This window comes from Mustela erminea, chromosome 4, assembly GCF_009829155.1.
Source record: "Mustela erminea isolate mMusErm1 chromosome 4, mMusErm1.Pri, whole genome shotgun sequence".
NCBI lineage: Eukaryota > Metazoa > Chordata > Mammalia > Carnivora > Mustelidae > Mustela > Mustela erminea.
In genome coordinates, this window is record NC_045617.1 from 55,701,333 (window position 1) to 55,720,623 (window position 19,291).

General features: G+C 33.0%; 1 protein-coding gene across 1 annotated transcript in view; it reads right to left on the bottom strand.

The window, feature by feature from the left end:
- STXBP5 (syntaxin binding protein 5) overlaps window positions 1-19,291 on the bottom strand; it is a 175,268-nt gene that overhangs the window by 108,351 nt on the left and 47,626 nt on the right. The window contains 4 exon segments of the mRNA XM_032339296.1: window positions 756-879; window positions 10,913-10,996; window positions 15,507-15,570; window positions 17,269-17,403. Of these exon segments, the coding sequence (XP_032195187.1) occupies window positions 756-879; window positions 10,913-10,996; window positions 15,507-15,570; window positions 17,269-17,403 (407 nt within the window).

Below are 19,291 nucleotides of genomic sequence, written 5' to 3' on the forward strand. Positions count from 1 at the left end.
CTGGTTTCCGCTGGACATCTGAAATTCTGATGCATGCTATAAGCAGATAGTGCCTATGGCCTGATTCCAATAAAAGCTCTGGGCTCCTGGGCTCAAATGAACTTCTATGATAGACAACAGTTCACACATCTGGTAATAACTCATTGCTAGAGGAAGTAAGCATGTCTTGTGTCACTCTACTGGGAAAGGACCATTGGAAGCTTGAGCCTGGCTTCCTCCAGACTTCATCCTATGTACCGTTTTCCTTTGCTGATTTTGCTCTTCGTCCTTTTGCGGAGTCCTGTGAGTCTTTTTAGTAAATCATTAAACCTGTGGTGATCTTGGGCACCCTTGACATAATACTTCAATGCATAAAATTACCTCTGTAGAGTTCAAAGTGTTTCCACACACTTTGTATGTGTGTGTTTGTGTGTGTGTGTATTAGCAACTCTGCAATTGATAACTTTAAGATGACAAAGGCTTAAAGTAAGTCCTGTTAACATTCACAAAATTACTTACTTTCTGGACTACTGGGCAAGTAATATTCAGAATATAATGTACCATTTATTTTCTCAAAGTTCAAATTTGAAATTTCAATTGTAAATATAGAGATTTTTGTTACCTGGTTGTTATTCATTTCATTACTATATGTATACATATTTTTAATTTCCTCAAAATGAAAGAAAACTCATTCTCAAAAAAAATCCAAATGCAAACTCAAAATAGTTTGTTGTACATCACAATTTATGTAGTGTTCAAAAGGGATATGTTCTTACCATGTGGAGTGATTGTCTGTATAGGCTTGGCTGGAGACCTCACATTCCATATAGTCAAGGTACCATCTGAATGACTGCAAATAAATTGTTTTCCCTCATGATGCCAAGCAACAGAGTGAATAGCCTATATAAGAGGAGTGAAGAATTCCACTTTTAGAAACAACAATCTAAAAACCAAGCTATACACAATCGGTATTATAATTTTCACTTCAAACTTTTTCGTATTTCCTCATTGGCTACGATACTGCCACTGCGCAAAGCTAACTTTTTCGTATTTCCTAAGCTGAAGTCAACACATTAACTTAACATTCCACAACCCTCTTTAATGCAAATGAGATTTAATATGTACTGGCACTATTTTAAATTATTTTTACTTTATTCCTTAAGCCAGCATAAGAATGATATAACAGTGATATGTGAATTATTAATGAGCTCAGAAAAACAGAATGTATTCTTATAGATTCTTAGAATAAACTATACCTAAACATAAATTACCATGTAATTAACAACCAATATCTCATCAGAAAAACTGGCTGCATTAAACAGAACACTTTTCTTTAAAGATTTTATTTATTTGAGAAAAGGCAGAGTGAAGGGTAGAAGGAAAAGCACACTCCCTACTGAGCTGGGGAGCCTGATGCTGGGCTCCATCCCAGGACCCTGAGATCATGACCTGAGCTGAAGGCAGTTGCTTAATCGACTTAGCCACCCAGGCACCCCTAATCTTTTATTTTAAAGATTTATCAATTTATTTGAGAGAGAGTGAGCGAGCACACAGGAAAAGGGGAGAGGGAGAGAGAATCTCAAGCAGACTCTGTACTGAGTCTGGAGCCCAACATGGGGCCTGATCTTAAAACCCTGAGATCATGACCTAAGCTGTAATGAAGAGTCAGAAGCTTAATTGACTGTGCCCCTCAAGTGCCCCCTAAATAAAAGCTTACAACAGTAAAAAGCTTATTCCAGGGACGCCTGGGTTGCTCAGTTGGTTAAGCAGCTGCCTTCGGCTCAGGTCATGATCCCAGCGTCCTGGGATCGAGTCCCACATCGGGCTGCTTGCTCAGCAGGGAGCCTGCTTCTCCCTCTGTCTCTGCCTGCCATTCTGTCTGCCTGTGCTCGCTCTCTCCCTCTCTCTCTCTGATAAATAAATAAAATCTTTAAAAAAAAAAAAAAAAGCTTATTCCATGATACACATGACATTCCATAAACTCAATCTGAAAATCATCCCTTAATAGCCTTAGCAGATGAAATTATTTCTGTAAAATAGTAGTTGAGCTAAGGAGCTTTACAAAGCTTTTAAATTTTTTTTTAAGTGATAAGGAAAATACAAGAGAGATCTTCAGTGTTGTCTGAAATATATAAATAAAAACATTCTAATTTTATCATAAATATAAATGCATATCATATACCTAAATATATAATATTTACAGAGAATCACTATTCTTACTTTGCTAAAGAAAATCATATACATCTTTGTTTAAAAGTACCATTTAGGGGCGCCTGGGTGGCTCAGGGGTTAAGCCGCTGCCTTCGGCTCAGGTCATGATCTCAGGGTCCTGGGATCGAGTCCCACATCGGGCTCTCTGCTCAGCGGGGAGCCTGCTTCCTCCTCTCTCTCTCTGCCTGCCTCTCTGCCTACTTGTGATCTCTCTCTCTCTCTCTGTCCAATAAATAAATAAAATATTTTTTTAAAAAAGTATCATTTAATTTAAAGATGGTATTAAATTATTAACTATTCCAAAAATAAGTACTAATTACAGGGACCAGTGGTTCACAATTATTTTGGATAACAAAGAGAAACAAATGCCAGAAAATACTCCACAAAAGAATAACCAAATACGAACTTTTGCACTGAAATAAATATACATGATTTTTTCAATTACTTCCGCAATTTTCTAAATATGAATCCAAGTTCATACAAGATACCACTTTTTTCCAATAGCCTCTTTAATACCACTGCATGTAATACTACACATATGCTATTTATGTTTGTATTATATGTATATATTATCTAAGTATACTATATTGGTAAGTATATATACTGATACACACTTAAGTAGTACATATGTAGCATTACGTCTATGTATAAAGTATATGTGTATAATATACACCACATACAAACTATATATGTATAAAACATGCAGTTTTACTTTTTCTTTAGTCCTTTTCAGAAAATGAAGTAGAAATTTATGTAAACAAAATGGGAAAAGTAAATCTAACTAACCAAACCTGAACACCTTTACAATCGGAAGGTGGGTTAGGAGCAAAACTGAATAATTCATGGGAGACAACATGAGATACGAAGTATGTAGTAGTATCAACTGGGGTTGAGGAATTTTGTACATAAATTGGCTTATTTTTCCAAGATATGCAATTTCCAGAAGATTCTTAAGAGGTTACTTGATTTTTTAAAAATGGGAGACTACAGATACAGATGAAGGGAAACAGGAGAGATCAAGGATGAAATGGATGGAAACTAACATAATAAATCAGTGACATACAAAAGTTGTAGAGAAACACGATGAATTCAGGGTAGAGAAAAAAATGTCAAGAAAAGGGAGGGAAGATGATATAGCCACTGACATAAGCCACAGGAGCAGTATATACATATCTAAAAAAATTATTTATAAGATGCAGTATCTGACAAGATCTCTTCACTATATTGCAGTACATGAGGCAGTTAATGGAATAACAGTGTGACAGTATTCTCATCTGTGAAAATTAAAAGAATAGCATGAGGACTGCCTACTCTGAAACATTTTTTAAAACTGTGATATCTAATTATTTGGCTTTGGCAAAAGTAGTACATATGATGTTTTGTGCTATTCTTACCAATTAAGAGACCATCTTTAAGAATACTTCCTGGAAAGATAACAGGCTAGCTATTTACCTATCAAATTTTACACTCACTAACTCAAAATACTGAGGAAATTAGATAAATTCCCTATTTACTTGTTGTGTAAACTGATCAGTATGATTAGAATCATTTCACAGTAAGAGTTGTACGTAAATCTTAGTCCAGCTATTCCTACATTATAAACTGATAAATATTTAGCAGACTGACACCAAAAATAATCCCTTTTCCTCCAGAAAATAAGATCTTAATATTATATTGTAAAGCAGCATTGACTGCTAGTATAATTACTATTCCTAAAACCTTAGAAGATGTCACTGAAATGACAAAAGAAAAAAATTTTATAATACAGATTTTGATTTTAAATTACAATGCTTACAAACATATGGGAAGGAAATACTGAAAACACTACTTTTATTATTCTCATGTTATCGAATAATAAAGTGAATGTTTATAGTATTGGATGAATTATTTTATATATATATGTATAATACATCAAATTGTACAACTTTGGTCCTAATATTTTAACTTATTAACATTTTATTATTATTTCCATTGTAGAAGGGATGCAACAGTAATATTGTTTAATTGAGTAAGATAATCATAGAATAATATATTTTTGTAAAATGATTGAGTTGGATAGTAAGTGATTTATAGCTTCTCTAAAGATGTTAACAGGCATAAATTGAAAACACTGCCATTTCCATTAAAAATAAACCAAAATGAAACTATCTTAGCTATTTTAAGAATCCAAACAAATTATTCATTCTTCTAAGCATTATTTTATCTTTGGGGAGTGTGTGCATGTGAGCGTGTGTGTGTGTGTGTGTGTGTGTGTGTGTGTGTGTAAGAGAGATAAATAAACAGAAAATAAGCTGTCTTAATAACAGCAGCTTTCTAAGCATTGAAAAGACGACCTTAAAGGAGTAAGTGTTTCAATGAGTGTCTATAGGGTGAAATGTAATTTTTAAAAAGCTCTTACTGATTCCAATATTGTGAGTTACAAACATACTATTTCAATATTCTTTTTTAGAAGACTGACATTCTTAAGATAAATGTACTCACAGGGCTAGCAATGTATAAACTATTTTTTTTTTTTGTATACCTTTATTTCTATCTGTAGCTTCTTAGTCTACCAGGAAAAAACAACATGAAACCAGAATACAAAAGTCACGGATCAACTCCAGACATGACAAAGAATAACCTTTAAAATAGTTTGATAAGTACTAAATTACTCTTAAAACATCAATAATGGTATATTTCATTTCTGCCAACACATTAGCTACTATACTAAGAGTACTAGTATCTTAATACTATTGATAGCCTAAAAGGAATGAAATGTCATTGAAGAAATAGAATTCTATATAGATTAATATAATTCTATATAGATATTCCATGCAGAAAACATCTGTAGAAAATTAGGAATACTACCCCAAGCACACTCAAAGTCTACCATTTAGACATAAAACCAGGTGAGTGTGTCAATTTGAAAAGTACTATGGTTACACAAAGCAACAAAAAGCTTAGAGTAAAGATGAATTTCTGCTTCCATTACTCCCACCCATCTAAATCACCTTCAAAAAACCAAATGAACAACTAAAACTGCACCAAGAACGTTTTTGTATTAGAAATGTTCAAAATTGATATCACAATGCTATTTATTTGCCCCAGTGTGATAAAAATGAATATGACTGAAGTAATACACCACTGATAGGAAGTAAATATTGGGGGAAGGAAGGTGTGGGGTGGTATTTTGTGAAGGTCTTAAAGTTTTAACCTTCACTGGTGAGAATTATAATCTTTTCTTCAATGTCTAAAATTATACACTTGGCAATCTGCATTAAGAATCAAATATAAAGCATTTTTATATGAAATAAGCACATAAAATAGCATGAACTCATGGAAATATAGCCAGAAATTTTCACTCAGTTTACCTTAGAAAAGTCAATTTAGAAGTTAGATCTTACATCCACAGCACTATTATTTAAATGTAGTCACTATGTTACTATTTATTAATGTTTTATGACTTTGCATCTCTACTGGATATGTTTATTAATCTGAAGCTTTCTTATAATTTGTCAGGTTTTGGTATGAAAATAATGAGGCCCTCACAGGATGAAATGGGTAGTATACCCTCCTCCATTTTTGGAAGGAGTTTGGGTACAGTGAGTACTATTTGGTAAAATTTACCAGTAAGCCCTACGAACCCAGAGTTTTCTTCATGGGAAACATTTTCATTAAAAATTCAAATTCTTTAATAGACATAAAGCTACTCAGATTAACTATTTCTCCTAGAAGGAGATATAGAACTTTCAAAGAATTTGGTGTCTTTCAAGGCATTTGGCCACATCATTTACATTGAAATCATTGGTATGAAACTGCACATATTTCCTTACCAATCTCTGCATTTCTGTAGAATTGAAGTAATAATCTCCTTTTACATGCCTATTATGGTAATTTGTGTCTTTTCTTTTTGTCACTGTGGCTGTTTACCCATTTTATCGATCTCCACAAAATGAGGATTTTACCAATTTTCTCTGTTGTTTTTATGCTATCTATTTCATTGATTGGTTATTTCAATTCCACAGCTTACTCTGGATTTAATTTGCTCTTCTTGTTTCTCATGATGGAAGCTGAGGCCATTGATTTGAGACACTTCTTGTTTCCTAACATTAACAATGTTTTACTGAATCTCTAGCAGCATTTCATGGACTTTAATATGTTTCTATTTTCACCTTTTTCTTTTCAGTGTAAAATAGTTTCTCATTTTTTCTTTCTTCTTTGATCCATGGGTCATTTTAAAGTATATTGTTTCACTTTCAAATATTTGTAGTTTTTTCATCTATCTTATTATTTTTAATTCTATTAGAGTAAATGAATATAATTTTAATGATTTCAATATTTCTAAAATTATGATTGATTTTATGGCACAAACTATGTTCTGTTTTGGTGAATATTTTATGTGTCCTTGAAAAGAATGGTGTTCTGGTGTTGAGGAGCACACCTGGCTATCTACTTTGTTGATACTAATACAGCCATTTCAGCACTCTTGTAATTTGGTGCTAACATTACTTTTCCATCTTTTTGCTAACACTTCTGGGTCTTTACATTTAAAGTGGGTTTTTAATAGTGTAGAGTTTGATCTTCCTTTGTGATCTAATTTGACAATCTTTGCCATTTATTTGGGGGTATTCAAAGGACTGCATTTAATATGATTACTGACATAGCTGGGTCTAAATCTGTCGCTCTGTTATTTTTTTTTCTATTTCCCCCATCTGTTCTTTGTTCCTCCTTTTCTCTTCTGTCTCCTTTTGGATTGAAAATTTTTTAAATTTCATTTTATATTCCTCTTTGGCTTAACTATCTAGGTTACTGTTGTTGCACTGGTATTTCCTTTAGTATTTATAGCATGTATCTTTATCCTATCAAACTTCACCTTCAAGTAATATCGTAACACTGCAGGTAGAATATAATAACTTGCAAAAAGATTCTGTCTCCTGACCTTTGTGCTACTGTCATCTGCATTTTATTTCTGCATGTCAGAAATCCTACAAAGCATTTTTATCATTTTTGACTTGCATAATAACCTCTTAAAGAGAATAAAAAAATTTAAAAACTTTTATATCTACCTACATATCTACCATTTCTTGTATCCTTTATTCCTTTGAGTAGACCCATATTTCCATTTATATCACTTGCTGCTGCATGAAAAACTTTTGAGTATGTCTTGCAGTGAAGGTCTGTAAGTGATGAATTCTTTGAGTTTTTGATGTGTGTAAAGCATTTTCCTTTTGTTTTGAAAAGATAGTTTTGCTGAATATAAAATGCTAGGTTGACAATTTTTTCTTTCAGTACTATAAAGGTATTGTTCTACTGTGTTCTGGCTTGCACTGTTTGTAAGGAAACCATTGTTCCTCTGTATTTAATGTGTTCCCTTCCCACAACCTCTGGTTGCCTTTAAAATGTCCTGTACCACTAATTCTAGTTTTAAGCAACTGAAATATGTGCTTTTACATAGCTTTCTTTCATTTTCCTTCTGCTTTCAGTTCACAGAACTTCTGGGATATCTATATCTATTATAGGGTTTGTAGTTGACATCAAATTTGGAAATATCTGCATCATTATTTCTTCAAATACACTTGCTGTCCATGCTCTTTCTTCTGGAACTATTACACATAGATTAGTCTGCTTGAAGTTGAAGCACAGTTCACTGATATTCTGCTCCTTATCTCCCATCTTTCATATTGAGCAGTTTCACTGCTGTATCTTCAACTTCATTATCTTTTCTTCTGCAAGATCAAATCTTTTGGTAAACCAATCCAGAGTATTTTTTTTTACCTCAGACATTTTCTTTTTTTCATCTCTAGAAGTTCCACTTAGGACAAGAAGAATTGAAAAACTCTTTTCAACATGTTTATACTTTCACTTACCTCCTGTAGCACATAGAACCTATTTAGTAATATTTGTTTTAATATCCTTGCCTACTAAATCTATCACCTGTGCCATTTCAGAGTCTGATTCTAATGACTGAATTCTCTTCATTTTGCATTATACTTTCTGGCTTCTTTCTATGCCTCAGATTTTTATTTGGATGCTAACTACTGTGAAATTTATGGTGGGTTATTATTATATCCCTTGTAATATTTGTTGAGCTCTTTTGAGTAGTTATATTATTTGAAAACAGTTTAGACTTCTCAAGTCTTGATTTTAAGCTTTGTTAGGCCCTCCAGATGTGTCTTTGGGATTAGTGTAGCCCCACTACTGAGGTAATACCTTTGAGTACTTTTCCTGATGTTCTGTGCGTTACAAGATTTCTCCACTCTGTTACTAATGTAATCTATTCTTGGCCCTGTGTGCTACTAAAATTGTTTTGCCTATTCCTTTCTGATGGATCTTTTCTAAGCCTCACAGTCACACACTAATCAGTATTTACCTTAAAACTCAGGGTAGGGTGTTCCCTGTACACTTCTCTTTCTCTGCGTAGTTCACTACCCTTTGGTACCTTGTCTTAGCTACAAATACTTCAACTTCCCCCAAATTCCCAATTCTGTTTCCTTAATTCAGAGCAACTGTGGAGTTCCCACCTAGGTTTCCTCTTTATGTACTGAGACCTGGAAAATCTCTGGGCCATAAGCTAAGGCAACTAAATGGCTCCCCTTGTTTGTTTCTTCTCTAAGGAATCACTGTTCTTACTACTTGCTATCTAATTTCTAAAAATACATGAAATTATTTTTTGTTTCATGTATTTTTCCAAGTATTTGTTTAAGGCAAGAGGGTAAATCTAGTCACTGTGACTCTATAATGGCTAAAACCAAGATCACTATCTAAATTCATAAGAAGCAAAACAAAAAAAAAAAGGTGAATTTTTAAAATCTGCTCTGATTTTAGTTTAAAAAATAGATTTACAGGATAAAACTTCCAATGAGATTAAAAGAGACCTTTATTAAAAATGTTCTTTTTTTAACAAGATGGGATTGGGAGGGAGACAAACCATAAGTGACTCTTAATCTCACAAAACAAACTGAGGGTTGCTGGGGGGAGGGGGGTTGGGAGAAGGGGAGTGGGGTTATGGACACTGGGGAGGGTATGTGCTTTGGTGAGTGCTGTGAAGTGTGTAAACCTGGCGATTCACAGACTTGTACCCCTGGGGATAAAAATATATGTTTATAAAAAATAAAAAATTTAAAAAAAATGTTCTTTTTTATATTTTTAGGATCTTGATTAGTGAACCACAGTGCTTACTAACTAAAAACTTTCAAAATAAAAAGCATGATAAAACACAAAACAAAAAGTATGCAGCTATGAAAACAAAGGAAATTCTTTTAGCCATGCTTACAAAGACCACATACAAACATTTATGAAGTATTCCAAGTATTATTATAGTTACTCAATATAATCTGCTGTTTTAAGTAACTGAACGCATCGTATGAAGACATGACATATTTTGTCTTAAAAATAAGCAAAACCACTTATACATTTCCTAACTCTATTCATTGAATTAGAAATCATGACCCTGCTAATCCTCAGATTATAGTTACTAGATATCATTTCACACTGAAAGAAGCCACATTTCATAAGAAAAAAATCTTATTCTAGGTTTGAAACAAAAATATACAAGATTAATAGTTAATACCTTTTTGTAACAGAAAGCAGGGAAGCTATCTAAGACTATTATCAAAAAAGAACTCAGGAACCAAAAGGAGGTGGTTCATGACCAAAATGGGAGAATTTGAAAATCAAAAAGGACAATAACGTCAGTGTATTGAAGTGCATCAAATATGTTTAAATCTTTAAGTATATAGTGAAACTAAAAGGAAGAACAGATTGGTCACCACTGGGATCATTACAGAACCCCTTTAGAATAAATACTGAAATAAAAGATAAGAATCATTTATGCTTTCCTTTATTAACTATACTACTATTTAACCAAATAGTAGGTGAGAAGTTTCTCTTTAAAGTGCCTGAGCTAATAAAAGAGAAGGAATTACAGAATTAGAACATCTTCATTTTGCAACCTGTATGTATTAATAAATCTAGGCTTTGAACAGCACTGGGTGCTAACCTCACAGACACTAACACTCCAACTGACAGAAGAGCATCAGCATCATTCAAGAAGAAAGCTGGCTAAAAATGAAAAATGAACCTGAATTTGGTCAAGACTCAGTAACCTATCTATTTTATAGGAAACCTAAGGGGGAGTAAAAAAAAAAAAAAAAAAAAGTTAAACACAAGTGTTAAGCCCTAGATTTTTCTAGAACATGAGAACATTTTTTCTGGAATCAGAAAAATCTAGTCTTTGAGAAACTATCTTCAGTGAATACATGGCCAAAAGGAAGGAATGAAATAAGAAAGGGAAAGCAAAGAGTAAGAGGAGTGGCCTACAGTTTAAAAGAAGCACAGAAGACATTAATCAATCACAGTTAATCTCTATTTGGATCTTAAAGCAAGCAAAACTATAACTGTCTACAGTATATTATCAGTTGTCTATAATACAGAAATAGGATTTATTTAGGATACATTTATTAATTTGCTTATAGATGACAGAATACCTCTAGAAGAATACATGAGAATCTGGTGACACGGGTACCAGAATTAAGGGGATTAGATGGCCAAATAACAGGAATGGAAAAGAGATTGTTTTTAAATCATTTGAGATACGGGATTATCTATTTTATTTATGTGTGTGTGTGTGTTACTGCAATTACAAAGGTTGCCTCAACTAAAATCACCAATTAAGTTCTTAAAGAATCTACTCTGAATTAGAAAAATGACAAGAATAATATTTGATTAGTAAAAATAGTATTACCTCATCATACGTGTATCTGTAGTCGGCTTTCTTTGATTTGAGGTCCCATAACACTACTGTTCCTGATTCAAAGCCAATCAAAAGCTGTAATAAAAGACAATTTCACATGACCTAGGAATGACATTATGTAAAACATTTATATGCTGACAATAAAGATAACTATTATCATTCGTATCTTCAAGGATAAAGTTATAATTAATTAAACATCTGCACTGATAATCACATGAATGCAAATGAGAATAGTGCACTGCATATTTATATGCCTTTGAAGATTATGGACTTAACTTATATAGCTAATTATTGAGAAAGAAAATAGTAACATTTTGAAGTCCTGAGTGTATATTTTCATTAATATAACATAATAAATTAAAATAAAAATTAACATTTGTATGTGCTTTAAAGTTTACAAACTTTCCTAAGGTAAACATTATCAGGCAATGTCATTTACTCATCTATTGAAAAGTTCCAAGTTATATCTAGCGTAGATCCTTCTCATAAGATTCAGACTCTTACTTCCAGTGGTGACAGTGAAGTTATCCTCTTTGACCAATCCTACTAATTTTTCCAATGTTGTTTTAGCTATCATTTCCTTTAAGAAGCCTTCCCTGACCTACCAAATGTAAATCAATCCCATTTCTATGTGTTCCAACAGCACTGTGTACATTTTTTAATCTGAAGGGTCACTACACAATAATGGCCTTTTCCTTAGCTGAATTCTCTTATTGACTATAACACTAGTTTATTTAGGCAAGGACTCTTCTTATATTGTTCACCACTACCATAAGGCACAGAGCTTGACTGATACGTTGTAGGTACTTAATACGTTTTTTTTGTGAATGAATATCTAACCTCTACTGCCCACAAATCTCCACCTTGACATTTTTCAAATCTCAATATCCCCTTTGCTTGAAACCTCCTATTCTTTTATTCACTGAGTGATCTATTCATTTTTTAAGTACCAATTTAGTATTGCTCCCTTGGGTAAGCCAGCCCCCAATTCTTCTAGATAGATTAAGATCCTCCTTCTCCTATGTTAGCACATGCATTTTCACCTATATGTCTCTAATATTCTGCCTAGTGCACAGGAGATGCTCAATAAATGTTTATTTAGTGAATACATATATGATTAGTAGGTAGCCAATACTTCTTCATGTAATCTGGGGATATGAACATAGTTAGGGCAGACCTAGGTTTTGGGTTTTTTTGTTTTGTTGTTTTTTCCATTTATTTGAGAGAGAGCCAGAGAGAGAACATGAGCAGAGGGGAAGGACAGAGGCAGAAGCAGACTCCCCACTAAACAGGGAGCCAGATGTGGGGCTTAATCATCTTGTCCTGAGCCAAAGACAGACCCTTAACCACTGAACCTCCCAGGTGTCCCCAAACCCAGTAATTTTAATAAAATAGCAATTTAGTGGAGTTCAGACTACAGGGATACTTGGAGGGGCAATAACTGAAGCTAACAAAACTCTCCTCACCTTTGTAGGAAGTACAGTTAATTTTGCTACATAAATTGTTCTTGCCTAGGCAATGTGACATATATACTCCTTCTAGGAAAAACTGGTATTTGTTTCCTTTATCTTTTCCTAGTCCTTCTAAATATCTTAGACATGTGACTAACTGAGCACTGGATTGGCTCAGGGCACAGGTCACTTAAGCTCTAGTCTTAAACATCTGTTACTTAGAAGCCATGTAACATTAAGGAAATAATTTTACCCATCCAGATCTTAATAACAAGAGGGTTATAGTAAGTTTTAACCCCCTTCAGCCAGCTCTAACATCCTAAGAATGTTAGAAATCTATGCCAACAGGTTAGGCTTTAATCCACATAACCTCTAAGTATTAAAAAATCAAAAAGCTAACTTAAAGACATAGTATTTATTCTCACTAGAATCTTTCATAACTCAGAGATACTAATTTATATTCTGCTGGCTAGTTTCCTTTTATTTTTTATTTCATAAAAGCATTAATGGGCATGCTGAATATGAATTAACTCTCTACAACATCAATAACTCTGGGAATTAAATCAGAAGAATCAGTATTCAAAATCCCAGCTTCACCGATATCTAGCTTTGTACCTCTGGAACACATAATCGCACGAAGTCTTTGCCTCGTCATCTGTAAATTAGGGAAGATAACTAACTTAAAAATTGTTAAGATGATAGAATAAAATAGTGCATATAAAGTAGAAAGCACAGTGCCCAAAACAAAGGAGAATTCAGTAAGTGGTAGTTATTACTGTTATCATCATAAGTAATTTTACACTAATACCTAACTTCCTTCACTAAAACCTTTGCTTAATGTGGTGGCGTCTACCATAGGTTAGCTTTGGAGGAAGCTGCCCTGTCACTTTATACCTTTCTTTAGCAACACAGTGTCACAGAGATCTTTGGAAAACAGTAGAGTCACTGATATAAAGTGGATTTTTCTATTAGAAATCAAAGGTTAGACAATATTATCTATTCTAGTACCTCAGTATTTCAAAACTATTTGAGTGAGGTTAACTCCGGAAACTAAGGAGAATAACATAATACCAGGTTTCAAAAAAATGAGGATAATAATAAGCGTTATATACAATTTATTTATACAATAAATTAAGTATACACTAAGGCATTATTATTTATATGTTGGGTACTATGGGAAACATAAACCTTCATAAATATTTTCTCTATGCTTTTGGGGGTCTTTCAAGTTCAGGGGATGTGAGATATGCACATATTTCTAATACATGGCAATATGTGGCAAATACTATAAAACTTGTACAACTAAGGTGTTAATGAATTGGAAGTGAAAGAAAGCATTTTTAGTCAGGATTATCAGCAAAGATATCATGAAAGAAATACATTTAATCTGAGTTTCATAATGTGGTTAGGTATTCAGCAAAGAGAGAATAGTGGGAAAGCATTTCAAACAGAGGGAGACTCACATAAAGGAGCCATGGAGGCATTAATGAGCAGCTCAAATATAGAAAATAACTATTTACTTCAGCACAGCATTCTGATAAAGATATTCTGAAAGACAATAAAACCTAGGGCTATGTTTTAAGGAAATTTATTTTGTTAGCTACTGTAGAACCACTGAAAACTTTTTTTAACAGGAGAGCAATAATATTAAAATGGCATTCTAGGAAGATTGATGTGGAAATGGCTCATCAATGGGTTGGAACACCTTGAACTTTAGTAGTCATAAGACTGAATAGAAAAGAGACACTGCATAGAAAGGACTGAAATGACTTATCTACTGAATCCGGGTAGAAGGGAGGGAAGTTTTTAATTCTCTTGCCATGCCTCCCACCCAAAGTCTTGGCTTCTATACAAGAACTTTGTAGCAAAGAAAACGGAGTGGAGGTACATACAGGCTACTGTAACTTGCTCTGTGTGAAGTTTCCCTCAAAACATGCATTTGTATGATTACAAGCTAACTCCAAACAGTATAGCTATCCTTTTATTTTCCTACCGGCAAATAACAGAATAGTGTTCACATACAGGCTAGACCATTCCCACCAACTGAGGGAAGAAAAAACCTCTACAAAATCTAGAAATTTCATTTCACTGACTTCTGATAAACATCCTGGTGTTTATGTAGGCTAATATCATAAAATTATATAAGTAGAGAAATATCATTAAATAGAACTACTTAAGAGATTGAATTAGTAAAGAGATTCATGGAAAAGGCAATTTTATTATTATTTTTTTTTCTACATTAATGGTTCAGATTTATTTTATCCATACTTCTTTTTTTTTAATTTATTTTTTATTTATTTTCAGCATAACAGTATTCATTATTTTTTCACCACACCCAGTGCGCTCCATGCAATCTGTGCCCTCTATAATACCCACCACCTGGTACCCCAACTTCCCACCACCCCCCCGCCACTTCAAACCCCTCAGATTGTTTTTCAGAGTCCGTAGTCTCTCATGGTTCACCTCCCCTTCCAATTTCCCCCAACTCCCTTCTCCTCTCTAACTCCCCATGTCTTCCATGCTATTTGTTATGCTCCACAAATAAGTGAAACCATATGATAATTGACTCTCTCTGCCTGACTTACTTCACTCGGCATAATCTCTATTTTTAAGTGTATTAACAAATCTAAACAACAATTAGATACTGACTATATGAAACTGGTTTGAATATAAAAAATGAAGTACTATTTAAAAAAATATATTATTAATCTAGGCTACCTAAGAAGAAAATTTTAAGGGAGATGAGATATAGACAACTCTAACATAAGGCATTATGTGATAAATATTACAAAAATTGTATAAGGGTTGAAAATAATTCAAAACCAAAAGAAAACAGTTTTTGCCAGGATTACCAGAAAATATTAATAAACTAAAAATAAATTAATAACTTTACAAGTAATTATTAAATTTTATCTGTCTTAGGGGTTTTTGTTCTTTAAATTGTAAATTATTCTAAATATTTCACTTGTTCTTCATAATATATAAATAAACCAGTACACGTCTTTGACGTACAACTTTTGCTAGAAATCTCAATTTTGCCAAGTAAATGTATGTGATACTAGAACACTTTATTTTTAAAAAATACCCAAATCCATGCATTTAATAAATATATATTTTTAGAAAAAAAATTCTACCTTTCCTTCATCCATTGGGTTATCGCTTATATGGACAACTGGTCCTGGATGAGATTTAGATGACCTAAAACAGAACAGTAAGTTTTTTTCTCAATTAAATATTTCAATACAACTATATATTCATCACAATGAAAACAATGAATGAAAAATAAATATATATTTACTAAGGAGGAAAACAATTCAGTAAGTGATGTATAAGAGATGTATAGTTCTTAATATGGATTAAGATAGGACTCAGAAGAAAAATATGGATAGGGGTTAAATACATGGGTTAAATATGTGATAAGGATCAGGGAGTGCATTTGTGATGAATACTGGGTATTGCATGGAAGTGCTGAAACACCATATTGTTTTGTACCCCTGAAACTAATATTATACTGTATGTTACCTAATTGGAATTTAAATAAAAACTGAAAAAAAAGAAAAAAAAGGGAATGGAAAGAAAAACAGTGACACTGATACAAGTCAGCAAAATTTATAAGTATACTTTCTATATAAGAGAGAATCTTCAATTAAGGATTTTAGCACACACATAAAAAAAAAAAAACCCTATTCTCATGGTATAATCCTCAGAATTAATATTTTTAAATAGAGCATCATCTAAAATTTTGCTATCTTATTTTACTCAACTCTAGCCTCCAAATGGGGCATCTCATCCAGTTTCATAGTTCACATGAAAAATAGAAAAAATTCTATTGTGTTTTTTAAAAAGTCAACAAAAATAATGCTACTGTACTTGGTCAAAGAAAAAAAAGTCATACAGCTAAGAATGGAGCTGAACTTATGCCCACACTGTAGGAATAAGCACCTCCCTATTCATAAATTCCGAGGGCTGAGAGACACCAGTCCAGTTGATGAGAGATCTTTGTGAAACCATAAAGACATCTGCACTAAGCCTACCCACTAGATATCATGATCAATTCACAGAACAGAGAGCAAAACCCACACCTTATACTAAGGGAGTGAGATATGATAACATCCTTGTCACAGGAAAGAAAACCAAGTTTAATACACTATCACAGGTGCACCAAGACATTACTGAAGAGAGATGCTACAAATTTATCTTTAATGTCAAATCTTGTGGAATGAAACAACACAGAACTATTTATTTTAAAAAAAGAAACATTGAAAATTAACCTTGCCAATATCCTTAAGTTTTGATTTTTATGTCTAAATAATACAAGAAATAACTTGAGGTAAGATATAAAGATGAGATTCTAACACTGAGTGCAAAGTTGGTGCTAAGGATCCTTACAGCCTTACAGCTCAACCATGTTCTTGATGTTAAAACAATTATTATATCACAATTAGGGGAAATTAACTGTCAAATTCTGTATTTATTACACTGCAAACATTTACATTATATTTGTCAATTAAATCATATCAAGTTTAGATCAATGTTTTCTAATCATTGGAGGCAACCCAATGGGGTATGAGCAGCATTTGAAAGAAAAATAACCAGAAGATAAAACAAAACAAAACAAAACAAAACCTGGAGTGTTTTTCACCTAAGAATTATTTCATTGAACTTGTGCTAAAGCTTGTACAGACATACACATGTCATATATGCATATGTTCTTCTATCTATAAAGACTTAAACTTACAAACTGCTAATAACAATTAGAAAAGGTTAATAAACTGTGTTTAATATCAAGAATGTCTGACATATTTAATTCCATATGGATTTACTAACTAGCTATTATACAAAGATATCATATATGGTACTGACACTTTCAGACATGGAATATGTGCTCAAACTCACAGTTCAATGGCTTTATTCCACATAATGACGTAGCCTGAGAGTGTGAAGGACTCCACATTGACAATATGTATATTACCTCGCTCAGTGCCCACATAGAGCCACTTACTCTGGAAAGGCAGATGGCAAAATGTAACCCTGCAAGAGAAAGTATATCCAAAAAGGTAATTAGAAAAATGTCTGTAAATTTTATTAATTGCATTTGAGGGTTAATCATGATATATAATTTAGGAAAGGTAAAAATGACATACAACCAGATTTACTTACTCATTGTGATTAATTTTTAATATGCAAACTTAACTTATATGTCAAACATAAGACCCTACAGTAAATAGACAGCATGGCTTGACAGAAAGATGAGCTTTAAAGTTAGCATTTCAAATCTATGTCAGTCATTGTGCTACTTAGGCACATCACAATTTTTTTTCATTTTTTAATGTAAATTCAATCTGCCAACATTCAGTACCTCATTAGTTTTAGATGTAGTGTTCAATGATTCATCAGTTATGTATAACACCCAGTGCTCATCACACCATGAGGCACATCACAAATTTAACCATTAAGCCACAAACTATGAGTCTAAGACTGACCCCAAAGTATTATTACATTTCTTCGGAGTTATTAAACACACTAATCTTTCTCATCACTTGTACCTGCTATCCCTTCCAGACAAAATGCTCCTCCAGTTGGTATTTTTCTTCTATTCAAGATTCAGTTCAAATACCACCTTTATTCAAACTGAAATCCCAATACTTTGCATCTCTATTAGGCTAGACTTTTAAGACAGGTAGGATCTACCTTCCTCACTAACTTGTAAGCCTCAGGGAGGGCAGAGATCCTCCACACTGAGGCTTAGATAACTATCTCTTCCTATGTCATAATGATATGATACGCCTGGATTAAAAAATTATAATTTACATGCATGTATTAAATTTTATTATCATTCCAAAAATTTCAAACACTTTCTATTATTAGCTCATTTGACTTCATAATCAAAAATGGAAATTATCTTATTCTTTTTGCAGCACTTATTTTTAGTAAAAAAATCAGAATATTATGAAATTATATCATGGTCTTTCTTTTCAGACAACCTATCATGTCTCTCAAAATATACTACTTAAAATTCCCATAGCACAGCACTTCAAATAATGCACAATCATAATCAGTGCTAGACTATCAATACGGACACTAGGTTTTAGGCAAGATATAGTAAACACAGTGTTGTTATTCCCATTACCACAATTTCATTACAGAAAATTTTCAAGATGAAAATACTTATCAAATAAATGTACATGCAACTCATGTTCTATTTCCTCAAGGGAATGTTCATTTAGATAATTAAGGTTCATTATCTGTATTTTTTTGTTAAGGGTTTTATATAGTAACAGGTCATCTTTCTAAGGGATTTATATAAATTTAACTAAAGCAGAGAAATGTCTACTGAATCAAAAAAACATTTTATAGTACCCTTTTACTTCACACAGCAGTAAGTCCAAAATATCTTTCTGAAAACTCTAGGGCGATAGGGGTTTCAGAATTCTGAATTTTCCAAATTTTTTTTTCTTTTAAAGATTTTATTTATTTATTTGACAGAGAGAGATCACAAGTAGGCAGAGTGGCAGGCAGAGAGAGAGGGGGATGCAGGCTCCCTGCCGAGCAGAGAGCCCGATGTGGGGCTTGATCCCAGGACCCTGAGATCATGACCTGAGCTGAAGGCAGAGGCTTAACCCACTGAGCCACCCAGGCGCCCCTGAATTTTCCAAATTTTAAAGAAGTACATAATGCAAACTGTGCATATCACCTAAAATGGGAGTAGTATCTCATAAATGCATTATATATCCTAAAGTATAATTGTGGCAGTCTTTTTTCTAACTGAGATATAATTTTCATGTAATACTATATTAGTTTCAAATGTGCACCATAATGATTCAATATGTGTATATATGGCAATATGATCACAATAAATCTAGTTGAAATATCCATCACCATATAGTTTTATTTTTCTTGTAATTAGAACTTTTAAGAT